This window comes from Polypterus senegalus, chromosome 1 (genome assembly GCF_016835505.1).
Source record: "Polypterus senegalus isolate Bchr_013 chromosome 1, ASM1683550v1, whole genome shotgun sequence".
Lineage (NCBI taxonomy): Eukaryota > Metazoa > Chordata > Cladistia > Polypteriformes > Polypteridae > Polypterus > Polypterus senegalus.
Window position 1 is genome coordinate 80,163,469 of NC_053154.1, and position 20,248 is coordinate 80,183,716.

The 20,248-nt window shown below is 36.7% G+C and overlaps 1 protein-coding gene across 1 annotated transcript in view; it reads right to left on the minus strand.

Annotated features, from left to right (window-relative positions):
- The window catches only part of LOC120527898 (aquaporin-10-like), a 50,167-nt gene extending 44,892 nt beyond the window's left edge, over positions 1-5,275 (minus strand). The window contains exon 1 of the mRNA XM_039751835.1: positions 4,828-5,275. Within this exon, the coding sequence (XP_039607769.1) occupies positions 4,828-4,914 (87 nt within the window). The 5' untranslated portion in view covers positions 4,915-5,275. The remainder of the gene's footprint in view (positions 1-4,827) is intronic.
- Positions 5,276-20,248: the final 14,973 nt, after the last annotated feature.

The window sequence follows — 20,248 nt, forward strand, 5'->3', positions numbered from 1 at the left end:
TAACTGCTCCTTATTAGCAATAAGATGCAAATGACAAAGAAACCAGAAATTCTACATCTAGCATGTCTCCATTACCACTCGTGTATTTATCATTCACTATTTAGTTTAATTAAGTACTCAGAAAGAAACTGAAAAGAAGGTGAAGAACTGAAAATTACTCATCCGTTTTAAGTTTCAAATCCTTTGGATGATCCATGTATACATGTAACAATCAACTGATAAGATAGAGTTAAAACACTAATAAGCCATGAAATTAAATGAGATTTGTTATCGGTGAGGATTGGCTTCTAATTAAGCAACTGGTTTGGAACAAAAACCTGCCAATCCTGTGATTCTCCAGGATCAGAGTTGGCCACCCTGGTCTAAACAAAGTAGTGAGGAGGATTCAAAACCAGAATATCAAATTATATACCTAGTTCATTTGTTACATCCATACTTTAGACAATGTTGTGGTGGTTAAGGCTTTGGATTTTAAGCCCTCAGGTTGTGGGTTCAAATCCTACCTGTGACCTTGAGGAAGTCATTGTATCTGAAATGTTGTAAGTGGCTTTTGGATAAAAGTGTTGGCCAAATAAATAAATGTGTCATAATGCCGTTGCATCTTAATTTATTAGATCATATCAAAAGTGTGGTCCTTAACAACCAGGCAAAGTCCCACAGCAACTCGCTGCCTGCTTGCAGCAGCATTCAAAGTCAGAATGTGCACAGTTATAAATAAAGAAAAAAAATGAATTATTTCAAACAAAAGAAAGTCAATTCCAACTTATATATTAAATTAAAGGTCGAAAAATGTTAAGTTTGGAAACATAAAATTCTCATAAGCTGAAAAAAAACAAGTGCAAAAAAATTTTCAACTAAAAAGAAAGGTTTCCCAATTTTCCACAACTTCCATGATTCCAAGATTCACTTTGTCCAGATAGCATAGTCTCACACATATATTAAAGACATGCATGTTGGACTTCTTTTAACTTAAAATTAGTCCAGTGAGAGTGCCCTGTACTCCATCCATAAATGGTTCCCGTTTTGTGCTGGGATAGGCTTCCAGTTCAACAGAACTTAGTAAAGAAAGCAGCAGGCTAATAAAATAGATATATAGATGGCTGTCTCACTCATGATTGCAAAAGAATATGAAAAATAAATAATCCTGGCCAACTGTTTTCCAACATATAACTTACTGTAAAATTACGGACTAATTTTAGTTCATCCATGCAGCAGCTCTTAAAGAGGTGGATTTACTGCAATTATATGGGCTTCCTAATAGTTATGTTGTACATGCTAGAGCAATTCCAGTGAAAAGTATTCAAGATTTGTATTAAGCATAAGTTAAAGAAAGAAGAAAATAATTGGACAGACTTACTGTTGACACTGTTAACCTGATGAAAGCATTTAAAGGGACACTTATTAAGGGAAGCAGTGGTGTGGCACAAATTTTAGTGATGCCTGCTCACAGCACTCCTTTTACCTACAACATCTTAAAAATGTGCAGAGTTGGAAAATTGAGAATTGCAAATATGCCGTGTGTGTGGGCTAAGCCAAGAGGTGGTATACAACCCATGGGTAACCCTGGTATTCCATTCAAAGCTGTTGCAAGCAGGTTGTAAAATAAATAGGTGGACTCATTATGGTCATGTGAGAGAAAAATATCCATAATCAGAATGCCTCTGTTATCAATATTACTTATTTTTGATATTTAGTTGGTGAAACTTGTATATGGTATCATTTTATTTATCTTTGTTTATACCATAATTCCATTTTGTTTGTTTTCTTATGAGCACAACTAATTTGTTGTTAGGCATTCTGCTATCATGTGGCCAACGTTGGCATCACGTGCTTGCATCATTTCACCAAGCCTATAAAAGATGGCAGCATGCCATTAACAAGCAAGTGTTCTAATCAATGGACCTAAAATCGCACCTCTGTCAAAATAAAAGACTTTTTAACTGAACCTTTGCTTAGTGAATACAAACCTGTTTTGATATCAACTTTCTTTAACACTTTTGTGTTTTTTGTGTCTCACTCTGCCTTCCTTTCTGATATCTTTTCCTTGGCCCTAAAATAATGGAGGTACAGTTTTGGGGGTTTTAGAAGTCAAGAAATGTAATGAGCTGTCCTGTTTTTTGATTTAGGTTGTTTTTGAAGATATTTATTTTGAAATATGTATTCCCTATGTTTATTTAATGCAAGGCTGATGCTAGACAAGATGTCAGAAAGTGTGTGACGCATGACGTAATTACAGCGATAGTATAAAGGTCAGCATCAAACACTACTTTATTGACTTGAGTTTGTAACTTATTCATTACTTGAAACTCTAATGCCATTGTTTTAAAAATCTCTCTTGCTATGAATTGATTTCTGTTCTTCTAATTTACCCCTTCTTACGTCTTTGGCGTTTTGGCTTGGGCTACTTAAAATACTCTGGTTCTTGACCCTTTCTCTATGTCTACCTACTTAAGATTTTGTGTCATGTCCTGGCCATTGTTATTTATATCACGTTCTCCCATCTTTGACGATGGCTTGTTATTACTATCACATTCTATCTCCCGATTCCATCTTACTTAAAACTGCTGCCACACTGAGCAGTCATTACATTTTGAAACAGCACTGAATAACAAAGAGAAAAAATGCCAATGTTATCATCATCTTAACAATATAAACAAATACAAAGCAAGGGAAGACTTTGACCAAACTTAAACGAATACTCCATCCAAAAATAACATTTTTTAAAATGTTTTTACCACGTCTGGTTTGTAGCAATGGCCAAGTATAATTTTAACCTCATATTTTCATGGAAAAATGGAGACCAACACTGGATAGCAGCAAGCAATTTCAAAATGTTCATAAGCAGGACCAAATATCAAAAACCTTCATGAAAAAATCTCACAATGATCAACGTCAGGTCATCCACTCATATGCTTACAAAATAGTAGAATATCTATCTACTATGTAATAAAACAGTAGGGTCTGTGTGTCCCTGTGAGCAATCTGATTGGTTATTTTGACTTTGGTGACACAATAAGAAAGAAGTCCAAGAATTAGACACAAGAATAGGAGTAAAGGTGTATGAAGCATCCTGAGAGAGAGAGAGTAGAAGGCGGAGTGGTGGCTCTGAGGCTAGGGATCTGCACTGGCAATCGGAAGGTTGCCAGTTCGAATGCCAATCTGCTCTGTTGGGCCCTTGAGCAACACCCTTAACCTACAATTGCTGAGCACTTTGAGTAGTGAGAAAAAGCGCTATATAAATGCAAAGAATTATAATTATTAACAAGTATAAAATCAGACAGGAGGTGAGAAAGGTGCCTCAAAAATAATGACAGAGTCCGAGAATCAGGCCTAACGGGAGCTTACTCAAGTGAGTGAGCACCGGGTAACAGACGACACACACAACTAGAGAGAAAAGGCATTGACGTTATGCATCCAGCAAGAGATAGCAAATATTTTAAAATTATTCTGTTACCTGCCTTCAACAAGTACTGTAGCTAGTCATTAAATAAATACTTTTGGACTATCAGAGAAGTGCATGAATAGCCCATTTATATGGGATTGTTCTTATGAATTGAAGACATACCTCTACCAAAATTATTGGTCAGGAGTCCTGTCTTCGATTCAAAATTTCAAGGCCATTTTAAGGTGTTCTCTGAATGTATAATACTTTTATCTTCTAGATGCGTCTATTTAACAATTAATGCATGCGTTTTGCATGTTTTGAGCATAAGCCTGGAGGACTTCACATGTGGATTATGTGATATAATTAATGTGACACTTTTTCATGGATGTTTTTGATATTATTTGCCATTGTACTTTTTCAGACATAGGTATGCTGAAGCCAGAATCCATCTTAGAAGAGTTATCAGCAAGTCACAAACTGGGAACAAACCATGCAGACTTACATACTCCATGACACTCAACTAAACTATCTCTAGCCAATTCAGCAATGCCACGTAACCAATCATGCCCGTGTTTTGGATAAAGCAGAGAAGTGAAATGCCCAGAAGGTAAGTCCACATAAACTCTAACAGTACATGCACATTATGCGCAAGTTTTTTCTTCTTGTTTGACAATACAGTATAACCCAGGACTGTGGAGCTGTGAGCAGGAAGCCATTACACAATGTCATAAAGCTAACTTCAATGAAAAAGGTCTCTGTATTCCATTTTACAATACACCTCTTACTCCAATAAGTCATGGAGCATCAGGGCTTCTCTAGTAGCATACTTTATATCAGCAATGTATCCAGAGCTGGATGCCAGTCTTTTGCAGAGAGGCAAAAAGATGCAATATAAAACTGAACTTAATCAGTGACTGTATAATTAAACTTTTATTTTATTAATAAACAGTATTTTGTTATTCTGAAGGCAATAAAGGAAAGTATAACACTACTATGTAATATTAATACTAAAGCAATAAAGGAAAGTATAACACTACTATGTAATATTAATACTAAAGCAATAAAGGAAAGTATAACACTACTATGTAATATTAATACTAACAGTGGTTGCTGTGCATTTGTTGTTTAAGTGATATGTTTAAACTGAGGCAGATTCTGCTTATCTGTGTATTTCTCATTAAGAAAACATATGACCAACTAATCATTCTATCATTAAACATTGTTATTAGAAATACAGCTGAATTTGCTTGTTTAATATATGATATTGTCACAATTATCATTTGGAACATCAGAATAGAAACAGGTTGAATTTTCTTGAAATGCTTCAATAGCTGTAATGTAAAATATAACGGTTCAAAGTTCAGTGAAGGGCATTTAATATCAACAGGTCCCTAGGGTTTGCAATTTTATCAGAGCCTGAAAGCAAAATAAAGTTTACTTACTAACAGAACAAATGTTCCCAGAAACTCTGCCAAGCATTCCTTCAGAAGTTTGTTCTTCAGTCTGAGAAGATGTCTTAGTTTCTGCATTCTCTAAATCCACAGAAAGAATAGACCTCACAGTGCTGCAGAAGCCTCGCTTCTCTGCTTTATATCCTGGAGAAGGTCACTATCGAATCAATAACAGAGGGGGAGCTAATAGAGCAATAGCATGCAAACTTTACACACCAATAAAAAACAAGCAAATTCCTTGTTTTTGATAATGGAAAAAGCCTTCATAAAATACAGAAGTGATTTCACAAGGCTGTGGTCTCCTTATCTTAGTTTAAATGAACATACGTTTTCTGACTAGCACACTCATTTGAAACCAAAAAACACTGGAGTTGTGCAAAAGTAAAACTGGATTTGTCATCCAAAATTTAAACTTTGCAGGATGATCGCCTACTTCCATGACTTTGCAGAATGTGGTCAGGAATGGTCAGCGTGTTGAAAGGTTTGAAAAGTGCACAAAAAAGACCTTTTACACAGATAAAACACAGTCAATATTTGCCTAGCAGGTTTTGTCCATTTATATGTTAGGGTATAATCTGCTGTTAACTGTTTCTATTTCAAGTTCAATATCTTGAAAGTATTGAACCTAGATCTGTAACACTATGAATAGGTAAGTAATTACAAATCAGAGTAGACAAATATGTACTGAATACAATAAGTATACATTTCTTGCAAGAAGAATTACTTTGCAGTTCCAGTAATTCCCTTTTGTAAAAGACAAGCTGATTGCTATAAAATAACAGGACACAATCATCAGAAAAAATAATCTTTTAAATCTTATGTAGTCATTTACACTACAGCAAGCGTGTAGAGTACTGTTTAATTTCAAAGATGTTTTCTGGATTTCTTGATCATTAAAGTGGAACATCCACAGAAAATGTGCCTGTATTAAATTTACTCCTACAGTGTTAAAATAACCCTTTAAAATGTCAATATCTTATTTTTATATATACAATTTAAGTGTTAATTTAATTTTATTAAATTAATATTTAACATGTGCAAATGTTTGCCCTCAGTTGTAGAACATTCCTCTCAAAGGTATTTTAAATGTCTAATGGCAAAATGGAGGTTATTATATCATGGGCAGCAATGGGCATTTCATTGTCATGTTATTCTGCTATTGACCCTACTGAGAATTTAGAAAAATAGTATGGCAGGGAAAAGTTTTGAGTGAGTCAAAAATCCTGAAAAAGCCTGTTTAATCACCAAATGGCCTTTAAGCATGTACAATGTTTTTTTTTTACCAAGAAACTAAACTTCCAGATGAGAGACAGTCACATGGAAATTTGCATGAATATGTGCATGGGGTTACAAAACCAACTTCTCTCAGCATGAATTCCTTGCTCAAGTATCCCATTTGAAAAAGAAATGTTTCAGGTCAAAGACCTATTTCTCTTTTAAACACTGATGTCAAGGTTCTAAAAAATACACTCACAAAGAAATCATAAAAAATGAAGGTTTTCAATTTACTTTTTCTACCAGAAGTTATCATTAAGCACTACAGCAGGACAAAATTCACTAAAACTATTTGAAAAATCTATACCAACCATGAATATTTATATCTATACTAATACAAGGCAAAGCCCTCACTGACTCACTCACTCACTTACTCACTGACTCATCACTAATTCTCCAACTTCCTGTGTAGGTAGAAGACATCATTGTCTTTTACAATTTTCTAGAACAGTGGTTCTGAAACTTTTAGGGACCCAATTTAATATACATAATACATATATGTATATATATATATATATATATATATATATATATATATATATACTAATAAAATGCAAAGCCCTCACTGACTCACTCACTCACTCACTGACTGACTGACTCACTCATCACTAATTCTCCAACTTCCCGTGTAGGTAGAAGGCTGAAATTTGGCAGGCTAATTCCTTACAGCTTACTTACAAAAGTTGGGCAGGTTTCATTTCGAAATTCTACGCGTAACAGTCATAATGGTTGACAACGTTTGCCATGTTGAACTTTCTTATTTATAGCCCCATCTTCACAAAATTTGATAGGTGGCTTCCCTGCACTAACCAAAACCGATGTACATACTTATTTCAGTGGTATAATGCCACTGTCGGCCGCCATATTGAACCTTTCAACGGTCTTTGTTACTTATGGGCCCATCTTCAAGAAATTTGGTACGTGGGTTCCCAACGCTAACTGAATCCTACTTACGTATATATATACGTCCATAGCCTGCAGCTCGGTCACCGTGTGAGGCGGCGTTGGGTCCCCATCCCAACGCCTCCCACGTTGTTGGCTGCCTGCCTATATAAGGCCATCCGTCGCTCCAGTCTCTACATTCCCTTCCTTGCTTCGCCACAGGATTCACGTCTCCCTGCTGATAACTACAGCCTTTTAATTTAATCCATGGCTTCTCCGCTGCTTTATTGTTCATTTATTACGATTATAGTTATTGTGTAGGTATTTTAGACTTAGTTTACATTGTTCAGGTACCCATTTCCTTTATCATTCCAACCGTACCCCCATTAACATGTCTATCAAGGTGATCACCATCGACCAAAGAACTGTCACTTACCGAGTGGTTTCCATGCCCGGAGATGGCACCTGCCTTTTCCATTCTCTTTGTTACATATTGCACTGCCATATCAGGCTCACTGTTGATATCCGGAGGAACATTGTGTCTTATGTATTGAATGACTGGGACAGGTTCAAGGTGTGGACTGATGACGGTACAGGACATAATTAGACTACACAGGAGCACTATAAGAGTGAAATGCTTAAGCCTTTCACCTACGGATCTGCATGTGAGTTGATGGCTGCCTCTGAATTGTTCGGTTGTCGCTTTCAACTGTACTGAAATGGCCAAATATTTTACACCTTTCGACAACCGCCTATGCCTCTTAAACATCTTAGATTCACAGATGACGATTTCAGTAGTGAACACTTTGATGTTTATGAATGTTTAAACTCTCAAAAGCTGGATGTGAAGTTACCAATGAAACCGGTTGTATACTTACAATGCTTGACAGATGCCGAATGTCTCTTCAACACAAGTCCTACAAATTCTGTCGTAATTGAAACAAACAATGAAACTCAAACCGATTATGACAGCAGCAATCCAAGCTGTGAGATTTGAAACAAGATTACTGTTCACATGGCCAACTGTACGTTGCATGCTCAAGAGTAAGCTCAGCACACAGCTTGGTCATATTACAACCGAAATCACAATGTGGTATACAAAGAGATCCTTAATTAACAAATAATTATTGGTATATTTTCCCTCAGTTTAAAAAGGTTTAATTTTCTTCTTAATAAAAATGTTAAGGCAGTACTTTGCCGCTGCGAAGCGCGGGTATTTTGCTAGTACAGTATAAAAATTAAAATTTTACAAGTACGGAGTAGAATTTAACAGTAGATGATATCACATTATATGATTTGGATTTGTTTAGAGTCCTGGGGCCTCATGCATAACACTGTGCATAGAATTCACACTATAACATGGCATAAGGATAAAAACGGAAATGTTCATACGCACAAAAAAATTCAGATACATAAATCTATGCGAACGGCAACTTCCACGTTCATCCACTACATAAATCCCGGTCAGCGTGATTTTTTGTCCCACCCCAACTCCTCCCAGAATTACGCCTCTTTGAATAGGCAAATCAATATAAATAGCCCTTAAGCTCTGTCTTCTGTGAAAAGACAATTACAAAAGCTTGGGGGAAAATAGAAAAATTTCAGCAAATACCATTTGGAGACAAAGAAAAACGTACTATTTGTCGGTTTAATAAGTGGTATAAACAACAAAAGGAAGTTGATCGAGTGACATAGAGTGTCGGAGACAACTCGAAAGCTTAGTTCACAAAGTCGCACAGTGCCCGAAATGAAAAAGAATTTGCAAGATATCAAAGTCAGCGTAAAAAGGCAAAGCGTAGCCCACCGTCTGAGTGTCATATGAAAGCTTATTAGGGTACAGAGAAAAAAAATAGGCACACAGTGGGAAAAAGCATGAAATGTCAACTTTAATCTTAAAATTTCCACTTTAATCGCATAGTTTATTTTGTCATTAAAGTAGAACATCATAAACTTCATCTTAAAATCATTTAATTTACTAGTTTCTCAAATCCCATCGTAACTAAAGTAGCATGTTAAATGCTTTGTTTTGTATTTGATCTTCAATGTCCTCTATGTGTGTGAATCACTACGTGCTTCCAGGCTTTCTCTTCCTCCAACAGGACACAGAATCCATTACATTTGTAATATTACAGCTCTCTGAATAATTAAAATACTGAGATGTATACGTGATATCATTTTCATGATGATAGGAGTTAAAGCATGAGATGCAGTCTGTACAGTTAATCAGCAGCTCTAGTCAGGATATGCTAAACTGAAGTAGTGAGTCTTCAGCCGGGATTTAAAAGCTGAGACGGAAGGGGCATCTCTTATAGTAGCAGGCAGACCATTCCACAATTTAGGGGCCCTGTAACTAAAAGCTCGACCTCCCACTATTATTTTATTAATCCTTGGAATCATAAGCAGACCGGCATCTTGAGATCTTAATGTGCTCTGGGTTTGTAAGTCATGATAAGTTCAGACAAGTAAGCTGGACCATGGCCATTTAATGCTTTATATGTTAAAAGGAGGATTTTGAAATCTGCCCTAAACTTAACCGGGAGCCAGTGTAAGGATTTAAGAACTGGAGTTATGTGTTCATATTTTCTTGTTCTTGTAATAATTCTTGCAGCAGCATTTTGGATTAACTGGAGGCTGTATAAAGAACAGTTTGAACAGCCAGTGAACACCGCATTGCAGTAGTCAATCCTACTAGAAATAAATGCATGAATTAATTTCTCAGAATCCTGTTTATTTAGAAAGCATCTTAATTTCCTAACATTTTTAAGATGGAAGAAACATGTTTTGGACAACTTTGTAATATGCTCTTTAAATGACATGCTAGAGTCAAAGATAACTCCTAGATTGCAGGCTGATTCAGTAAAATTAATGGGGATTCCAACTGAGTTAAATGACAAAATATTGTTGTGATCAGCGTCATTCCCTCCAACAATTAACATCTCTGTTTTATCTGTATTTAAAGACAAGTAGTTCTCATTCATCCACTCCTTTAATTCACTAACACAACTAATTAAAGACAACATCGGAGAAACTTCATTTGATTTAAATGAAAGGTATAACTGGGTGTCATCTGCATACGAGTGAAAATTAACATTATGTTTCCTAATGAGAGATCCCAGTGGAAGCATGTAAAGTGAAAACAGTAAAGGTCCCAGTACTGAGCCTGCGGGACACCATATTGAACTTCTGTGTATAATGATGGAGTACTGTCAGCACATTTCTGTACATATTGGAATCGATTTGATAAATAAGAACTAAACCAAGCGAGCACAGTGCCTGTAAGCCCAACATCATTTTCTAGCCTGTGCAGTAAAATAGAATGGTCAATGGTGTCAAATGCTGCACTTAAGTCCAACAACATAATTACAGTGGAGTTTCCTTCATCAGAGGATATCAGAATGTCATTTACAACCCGTTAGTGCTTTCTGTACTATGACCAGTGCGGAAACCAGACTGGAATTTCTCAAATAAATTGTAATGTGTAAGGTGTGACTGAAGCTGACTGGCGACTACTTTTTCTAGTATTTTAGAGAGAAAGGTAAATTTGAAATAGGCCTATAATTATTTAGTATGTGTGGGTCTAAGTCTGACTTTTTAAGTAATGGTTTAATGACTGACACTTTTAGTGCATCAGGTACTGTGCCATGCAATAATGAACTATTGATAATGTTTAGAATAGGCTGCAAGAACATCCATTGCACTTTTACTAGTTTTGTTGGCACTGGATCTAGGGAAACAAGTAGTGGGTTTCATTTTAGAAATTAAAGTTAAGACTTCCTGCTCAGTTACAGGATTAAAATTACTAAAGTGCTGAATGCAATGTGAGACAGCGTCTGCTAAGCTAGTATTTGGTTTGTTCTGTGATGCTGAGATCTGGGATCTTATATTTTTAATTTTCTCATTGAAGAAGTTCATAAAGTCTGTACTGCTAATATCTGTTGGTATTTTGCACTGTAGATCTGAATTCCCATTTGTTAATTTATCCACTGTTCTAAACAGTACCTGAATATTTTTATTATTGCTATCTATTATTGTAGAATAGTATTCTGAGAGCTTTAAAGAGCTTTTTATATTTTTAACACTCTCTGTCCATGCAATTTGAAAGACATGTAGCTTTGTTGTTCTCCATCTGCACTCCAGTTTTCGACACTCTAATTTAAGAGCTCGAGTGTTTTCATTAAACCAGGGAGAGTTTCTATGTGCTTTGATCACTTTTGTTTTTAGGGGAGCCACTGTGTCCAGAGCATCTCTCAAGGTCACATTATAATGTGATGTTAGCTGATCTAAATTGCTTGCCATGTTTACATTTGACGTTAACTGATCTATCTATCTATCTATCTATCTATCTATCTATCTATCTATCTAAATGGTTTTCCACAATTACACTCGACTTACTCAAAGTATCTACAAATTTTGAAACAGAATTACAATGTGGATCTCGCACTGTCTTTGTTTTAATCTGTAAGTGCATTGGCAAGGGCAGGACTAAATCAAATGTAATTAAGTAGTGATTGGAAATAACTTAATTTAATGGAGTAATATTTAAATTTTGAATTTCAACTTTGTAAGTTATAATTAAATCTAATGTATGGTTATGATTATGAGTTGGACCTTTGACAATCTGACAAAATCCTACTGAATTTAACAAATAAGTAAAACATTTGCTAAAAGTGTCAGTTTCCACATCAATGTGTACATTAAAATCCCCCATCAGTACTACGTGATTATAATTTATAGCCAAATCAGATAGAAGGTTGCTAAATTCAGTCATGGACAATGAATATGGCCCTGGTGGTCTGTAGACTAGCACTATAATTGTGTTGGAATCTGTTTTAATATTCAAAATGAATGCCTCAAAGGATGCAAAGCTGCCCAAATTTTTAGATGTCATTTGCATTTTGTTAGTCTTACTAGCCAAACTCCAACACGACAAAAAAACTAAAAGGAGGAAATTTTACATAAATCAAAAAGTAATCAAAAAGTCAAAACCAGAAAACATACAACCTCCACAATACACACCCCTACACTGGGAGTGGAGAACTGAAGGCAATGTCGTAACATGGAGCTGAAGACAATTACAACTGTAGTTAGTTTTCATAGGTGACTGCAGCTGTTATTAATGAAGCACATTAGGACACTGATTTCCCAGTTCCTTTTCTCCGTACATTAAATTTGAAACAATTAATTATTACAATGAAAAGGAACTTGGGGGGGGAAAAAGGAAAATGTGTTGTGCTTTTCTGGCTCAACTATACAAAATAAATGCAAACATAAGGCTTAAATTTCCAAAATGAAGATTCAGATTTTCTAGCTAGATTTTTAATCTAGGTTCCTTTTCCAAGATCAGAAGACACACAAAGGGGACATTTCAAACTTAAAACAATCCTCAATGAATATTCAAAAGTAAGAGAAAAAACCATAATAACCTCTGGTTCAAAAAATGAATAAATATATATGGAAATCATGAAGCTGAATTGCAAAAGAATATGCCTAAAAGGCAACCCAAAGCAAATACAAACCAGTCCATTATTCAGATCCTTAATCCTCAAAACACAGCAAAATAGTCAGAAAAGGCAGAAAAATCAATTACTTATAAAGTGATGTAAAGAATATCCAACTTAATGCTGATCTTGGAGGCCTGAACTTGCAAATGGAGTTAAAAAGCAGAGGGCGGACCGAGAGGCATGGTGGCCATGCCCCTTAAAATTCTGCACTAAAACACAAAAAACACTAAAGCATAACACATAAATAAACAAAGCAATATTTAAAACATAACACACAAAAGGACAAAAAGATGAAAGAAAATTAAAATACACATAACAAAATGGTGAAGCCAGGCATGAGGCAGATGAGATACCAACACAGCAAAAACATCTTCCTTTAATATTTGCCATCTATGTAACATAAATTATACATCATCAGTGATAAGGAATCAATCTGTCCTGACAGTGAATTGACAGATAAACATTTTGAGTAGCACCTGAAAATCACAATTAGAAGATGAAGCCAATACGTGAGACATAATCAAAGTCAAAAGAACAAGCAATTGGTCAAAATGAATCAAACAAGCATATTCAGAGCAAGTCTTCTTGATAGAATTTTGGTATCTGCAGATTGGATAAGGAAATGAACCCTTAGCTGTCCTTTTATTCTGTCGCCAATTATGAACTGGTCACATCGTTTCAGGCCACATCTCTAAAATGCAGGGAAAATATAGACAGAAATTCAAAATGGTGCCAATAAGGACCTACAATGGCATCCAAGACATTGCAGAAACAAAGAAAAACATGTAAACCGCAAAAAATTCTGAGTAAAAAAATGACAGAAACAGAATCATTGAACTCCCAATTCAAGTGTTAGATGATGCAATATAATTCCAAATCCTGACACTATTTGTTTTAGCATTCAGTGGGACTTCAAATTTGTCTCACTGTGGAAGTTTGTTGTTGGCCTTAATATCAGAGCTAGACTGAAATTATTGCAGTGAAATCCTAGTGCTTCAATTAATTCAAATAATAAAAAATATACAGTAATAACATAAATTTAGACATGCAGTATGTGTTCTGAAGTTAGTGTTTCTCTAGCTGTGTGTCATTGGATGCCCTAGATGGGTCATCAGCTTAAGTTAAAAAGAACTTGAATGTTTTAATGGGGCCACTAGTAGAAGATTTCAGTTCTGCACCCAAAGGGATGATAATGAACACTGAGGAACTGAAGCAACTGGTATAATAGTTCAGGTATGAGCAGTTGACAACCTATATATACCACATGCATGGATGAGTACCCAGTACCCACTGCATGGTTCATTAAAAAAGATAACAAACATAGACAAGTTCCTCAAATGCCCCATAACATCACCTACTCCAAAATCCTCCAATTCCATAACAACCTCACAATATTCAACCCAAAAAACTGAACCAAACAAGAATGTTAAAAGAACATACGACTCAGATTTTCTGAGGTATAGATTTACTTTTACTATGGAGCATGAAGAGCAGCAGCCATTGTGCAATATCTGCAGTGTGGAAGGGGAAAGAATGAAGCTTTCTAAACTCTAAAGATATTTAGGAAAAAAGTGTTCTACTTGCAGAAATAAATTGTTCCAGTTTTTTAAATGAAAAATTCAAATGTTGAGGCTTCACAAGAAACATTCTAGCAGGTTTGCACAGCAAACCAACTGGCACTCTGAGAATCATCTCATTTTACATTGAATTTCCAAATATATGAAAATACAAGCAATTAAAGCACAGCTCATCTTGCCTTGTGCAATAGATTCTAGATGAGTCAGCTGCCTGCAAACTAAAACACATTGCTTTCGGCAATCATTAATGCTTAATTACAATAAACTGGTGAAAATCAAACAAGTCCAGGTCACCAATTAAATTCAAAAGGACACTAAATTTCATTCAGCATTATGCACACATGTATAAAGTTATATTTGGATAAATATCATGCATATTATATCCTAAATACATTTTCATTTTAAATATGTATATAATTTTATTTTGTTAATATGTGCCATTCTGGAGAAATGCTGGCTAATTCACATGTAAATTATATTGCTTACAAGGAATCATCACTTATATATATTCACACTTATAAAGTATTCAGACCCCCTTCAATTTTTCACTCTTTGTTATATTGCAGCCATTTGCTAAAATCATTTAAATTAATTTTTTCCCTCATTAATGTACACACAGCACCCCATATTGACAGACAAAAAAAATAATTTTTGAAATTGTTGCAGATTTATTAAAAAAGAAAAACTGAAATATCACATGGTCCCAAGTATTCAGACCCTTTTTCTCAGTATTTAGTAGAAGCACCCTTTTGAGCTAATACAACCATGAGTCTTCTTGGGAAAGATGGAACAAGTTTTTCACACCTGGATATGGGGATCCTCTGCCATTGTTCCTTGCAGATCCTCTCCAGTTCTGTCAGGTTGGATGGTAAACGTTGGTGGACAGCCATTTTTAGGTCTCTCCAGAGATGCTCAATTGGGTTTAAGTCAGGGCTCTGGCTGGGCCATTCAAGAACAGTCACAGAGTTGTTGTGAAGCCACTCCTTCATTATTTTAGCTGTGTGCTGAGGGTCATTGTCTTGTTGGAAGGTAAACCTTCGGCCCAGTCTGAGGTCCTTAGCACTCTGGAGAAGGTTTTTGTCCAGGATATCCCTGGACTTGGCTGCATTCATCTTTCCCTCGATTGCAACCAGTCGTCTTGTCCTTGCCTGCCATGCTTCACTGTGGGGACTGTATTGGACAAGTGATGAGCAGTGCCTGGTTGTCTCCACACATACCGCTTAGAATTAAGGCCAAAAAGTTCTATCTTGGTCTCATAAGACCAGAGAATCTTATTTCTCACCATCCCAGAGTCCTTCAGTTGTCTTTTAGCAAACTCCATGCGAGCTGTCATGTGTCTTGCACTGAGGAGAGGCTTCCGACAGGCCACTCTGCCATAAAGCCTTGACTGGTGGAGGGCTGCAGTGATGGTTGACTTTCTACAACTTTCTCCCATCTCCTGACTGCATCTCTGGAGCTCAGCCAAAGTGATCTTTGGGTTCTTCTTTACCTCTCTCACCAAGGCTCTTCTCCCCCGGTAGCTCAGTTTGGGCAGACGGCCAGCTCTAGGAAGGGTTCTGGTCATCCCAAACGTCTTCCATTTAAGGATTATGGAGGCTACTGTGCTCTTGGGAACCTTAAGTGCAGCAGAAATTTTTTTGTAACCTTGGCCAGATCTGTGCCTTGCCACAATTCTGTCTCTGAGTTCTTCAGGCAGTTCCTTTGACCTCATGATTCTCATTTGCTCTGACATGCATTGTGAGCTGTAAGGTCTTATATAGACAGGTGTGTGGCTTTCCTAATCAAGTCCAATCAGTATAATCAAACACAGCTGGACTCAAATGAAGGTGATCTCAAGGATGATCAGAAGAAATGGAAAGCACCGGAGTTAAATATATGAGTGTCACAGCAAAGGGTCTGAATGCTTAGGATCATGTGATATTTCAGTTTTTCTTTTTTAATAAATCTGCAACAATTTCAAAAATTCTTTTTTTTGTTTGTCAATATGGGGTGCTGTGTGTACATTAACTTAAATTAAATTAAATTAACTTAAATGATTTTAGCAAATGGCTGCAATATAACAAAGAGTGAAAAACTGAAGAGGGTCTGAATACTTTACGTACCCACTGTATATATATATATATATATATATATATATATATATATATATATATATATATATATATATATATATATATACAGTATATATATATATACAGTATATATTATCACACACACACTTGGGAGTCAGTCTCAGGGCTTAACTGGGAGAAAGACACAGAAACTGGGGTTGTGAAACGGTGCTAATACCTTTTCTCCCTCTTCAACAGACCAGCAGAAGGAAAGCCTGCCTAACACTCCGCCTACTTCCACCTCCTGTGAGACCTTACTTCCTGCCGTGATCCCACCCCTTCATGTCACATCTCTATATAACCAGAAATTTTAAGCCCCTTATTTAGTCTGTTTGTGTCTCAGTCTTAAATGATAACTTTTTCTGCTGTTTCCACAGTATATGGGGTGGCATCCCCAAATCTTTATATTTGTTCCTTGAGCTTTTTTCATTATATATATATATATATATATAATTTTATATATATATAATTAATCTAATTAATTAGAGGCTGTGTAATTAATTAATCTTCATTAATCGAATGTAATCACACATGAAAATTTGCCCCAAATCGCAAATGGTTTTTTTTAATTTAAAAGGGTATTAGTGGGCGACAGAATCAATATAATAGACATGTCATGAATATTGTAAACTCAAGCTCTTTTAATTTCTGAAAAAAAAAATGCATTTAAACTGCATTTCGATTCAAAACAGAAACAAAAATATAATCCCTGGCTAAAATTGGGCAGACTTAAAAATAAAGTGGTAGTTTAAGTACTTTAAGTACATTTTCAGAATGGTATTGTCTTTAAATAATAATAACAAAACTTTCAACATAAAGTGCAGTTTTTCTTCTTAAAAAAATCAGGCAGAAACATAAAAGGTAATTTGACCAGCCTCACCTTTAAACTCTGAGTAACCTTAGCCAAAATTATTTTGTACATTAGGCTAAAACAGTGTGATCATTGAACATTTTGTAATTAGATGTTATTAAAACGGTCACGGAAGTCCAATGATCCCCAGTAATTGCCACAAAGTCGGCTTTCTGTAATGCATCTAATTTTGCTTGCTTTTCAATGTCATAAAGCTGTTGAATTTTACTTGAAATACACTAACTGTAGCACATTTTCTAACCCCCTATCTGCCACCACTGTTAGTGGTCTACAGTCCAAAGCAATCTATTTTGCGAGAGAATTTGTAAGTTTGACCGATGTTGACTTACTAATTTTGGTCCTGAAGCCAGTCATTTCATGAGGTTTGGGCTGCCGACACCTTTTGTTGGTACTCTACGTGTACCGCTAGTGCTAACAGCATACACAGTTTCTGTGCTCGCTGTAACATGTTTTGCATTTAGATGGAACCGTAAGGTTGAAGTGCCTCTGTGGTATGCAAACTCATTTTTGCACAGTTTGCACAAAACCACGCTTTTATCAAGGCTTCCATCGGGTAGTCTTTTGAAATGAAATTTGCCTTCGATCAGTCCTAGCAACGCTCTTTATTCCGACTCTTACATTTTTGTAGTTCTGATATGTGAATCAATGTAATTGATGTACCAGGGAATCATGCACTGACAAAAGTTACCCTTTGCTTGGAATGCAAAGTGTGATTAAATGCGTTTTTTTTTTTTAACGCGTTATGGAGTACATGCATCGAAGCTTCTCAGCTGTGCTTGTGCTAAAAAAAGGAAACATTTTAAAAATAATGTAACATGATTGTCAATGTAATAGTGTTGTGACCGTTATGAGTGTTGCTGTCATCAAGGATTTGATTATGATTATTTCTTTCCATCAGGTTTGTATTTGGAGGACGTGTTGTGTTCAAGTTATATTCCGTGTTTGTCAACCGTTGTAAAGATAACAGGTTTCAATCATCGGAGTGTTCACCACCCAAATCGGAACTCGTGAATGTAAGATGTTCAACAGGCATTCCCGGTAGTAAGTTGTGGAAATTGCCTGCGAATATTTAGCGGTAGTGTGTGTATGAACTTAATTTAATCTTTTCCAGTCCTGCAAAGTCAGTTGATGGGAGCCACTCGGAGTACATGCATCAAAGCTTCTCAGCTGTGCTCGTGCGATCTTGCGATGTCAACGGCTTTATTTAATGTTAGCTAAGACCCGGCACTTAAAAGTTTCTTGCTACAGCAATTTTAACTACATTACAAAGTGATCCAAAGTCTCGTTTATACCTCGTGTCTTCTCATTAAACTTGTATCTCGCGAATACCATATTCGTCGTAGGCATGACAAACGGCAGTGGGAGTGTGTCTATAAACTTAATTTAAACTTACGGTTCACACCGTGCTTTGTTTCCGCAGTAGCTGCACGTATAAATATGCTTGTATGCATCACTCGCTTCCTAATCTTTTGCTGCCTTCTCAATTGTGAAATGGCGTTTTTTGTTCAGCGCTCTTTGGAGCTCTTCCTTGTTCTCTACGTACTTACGTAGGAGGCGTGATGACCCGACACGCAACTCCGCCTCCCACGGCCATCAAGCTCAGTCCATTACAGTATATGGACAAAAATATGTTCCAGTTATGACCATTACACATAGAATTTCGAAATGAAACCTGCACAACTTTTGTAAGGAAGCTGTAAGGAATGAGCCTGCCAAATTTCAGCCTTCTACCTAGACGGGAAGTTGGAGAATTAGTGATGAGTGAGTGAGTCAGTCAGTGAGTGAGTGAGTCAGTGAGGGCTTTGCATTTTATTAGTATATATATATATATATATATATATATATATATATATATATATATATATATATATATATATATATATGAGGAGGGCTTGTGCCTCCTCCAGACCTGAGGCGTCGTCCTGGTCCTATTGGGAGCCACGGGTCGAGGGCATGGAAGCCCTACCCTGTAGGGGCCGTGGTTGCGCCAGGCGGCGCCCGATGCCGTTGATCCCATGCAGTCGCCGGCGGGCTGGAGCCCGGCGGGGCGCTGGAGGAGCGAGAGGAGGGCTTGTGCCTCCTCCAGACCCGAGGCGTCCGTCCTGGTTCTGTTGGGGCCACGGGTTGAGGGCATGGAAGCCCTTCCTGTAGGGGCCCGTGGTCACCGCCAGGCGGCGCTCGATGCCGGTTTATCCCGCGCGGTCAGCGGCTGGGGCTGGAGCCCGGCGGGGCGCCTATGGAGGACAAGAGGAGGCGAGTGCCTCCTCCAGACAGAGTGGGCGTCCGTCCTGGTTACGCAGGGGCCTCGGGTACAGGGCATGGAAGCCCAGCCCTGTAGGGACCCGTGGCCACCGCCAGCGGCGCCCTGTGCCTAATTATCCGGAATATATATATGTATTATGTATATTAAATTGGGTCCCTAAAAGGTTCAGAACCACTGTTCTAGAAAATTGTAAAAGACAATGATGTCACCACCTGCTTTTTACCATGCCATCCAAAACTGCTGTTCATTAGTTTACACTACATTGTGTATTCTTACAATTCACTCAAAGGTTTCTAAGTGTGCTACACTCAGTTTGTAATCATCACAAATTAACACCAATAAAGCATATTATTACTATTCCAATTTGAAGGGTTTATTTTCACAGGAAATGCTATAGGGTCCTGTGTATTGGTTTTTAGTTAAATAGAAAGCCAACAATTCATAGTTTATTTGTTGAAAATGTGAATTACAACTCTTCTCTGATATCATTTAGTACAAACATGCATATACTTAATGTTAACGTATCAGGTCTTTGCGCGAGACACTTGCCCTAATCCAGTAAATACACACAATTTCTGAATGTTAGCTAAGCTCATGATGACTTCCTTGGCATTATTATCTTTATTATATAGGTATTGTCCATATTTGGGTATTTTCCCATTATTTTATTTTTACTATATCATATCTATATAAATGTTCAGATTCACAAAAGCAAACATTATTTAAGTTCTGTTACAGAAGACATATTACTACCAAATTTTCAATTATTCAACAGAAACATTGCCTTTAATGGCTGTGAAAAGCACATGGTGGATTTTAGTGTGCATAGATATTTCAACCTTTTCTACACTCTCTGGATACTCATAATGAAGACCTTCCTTTTCTTGACTTTGAAGAACTTTGGATTGCTTTCTAAAATGATAACTAATGGC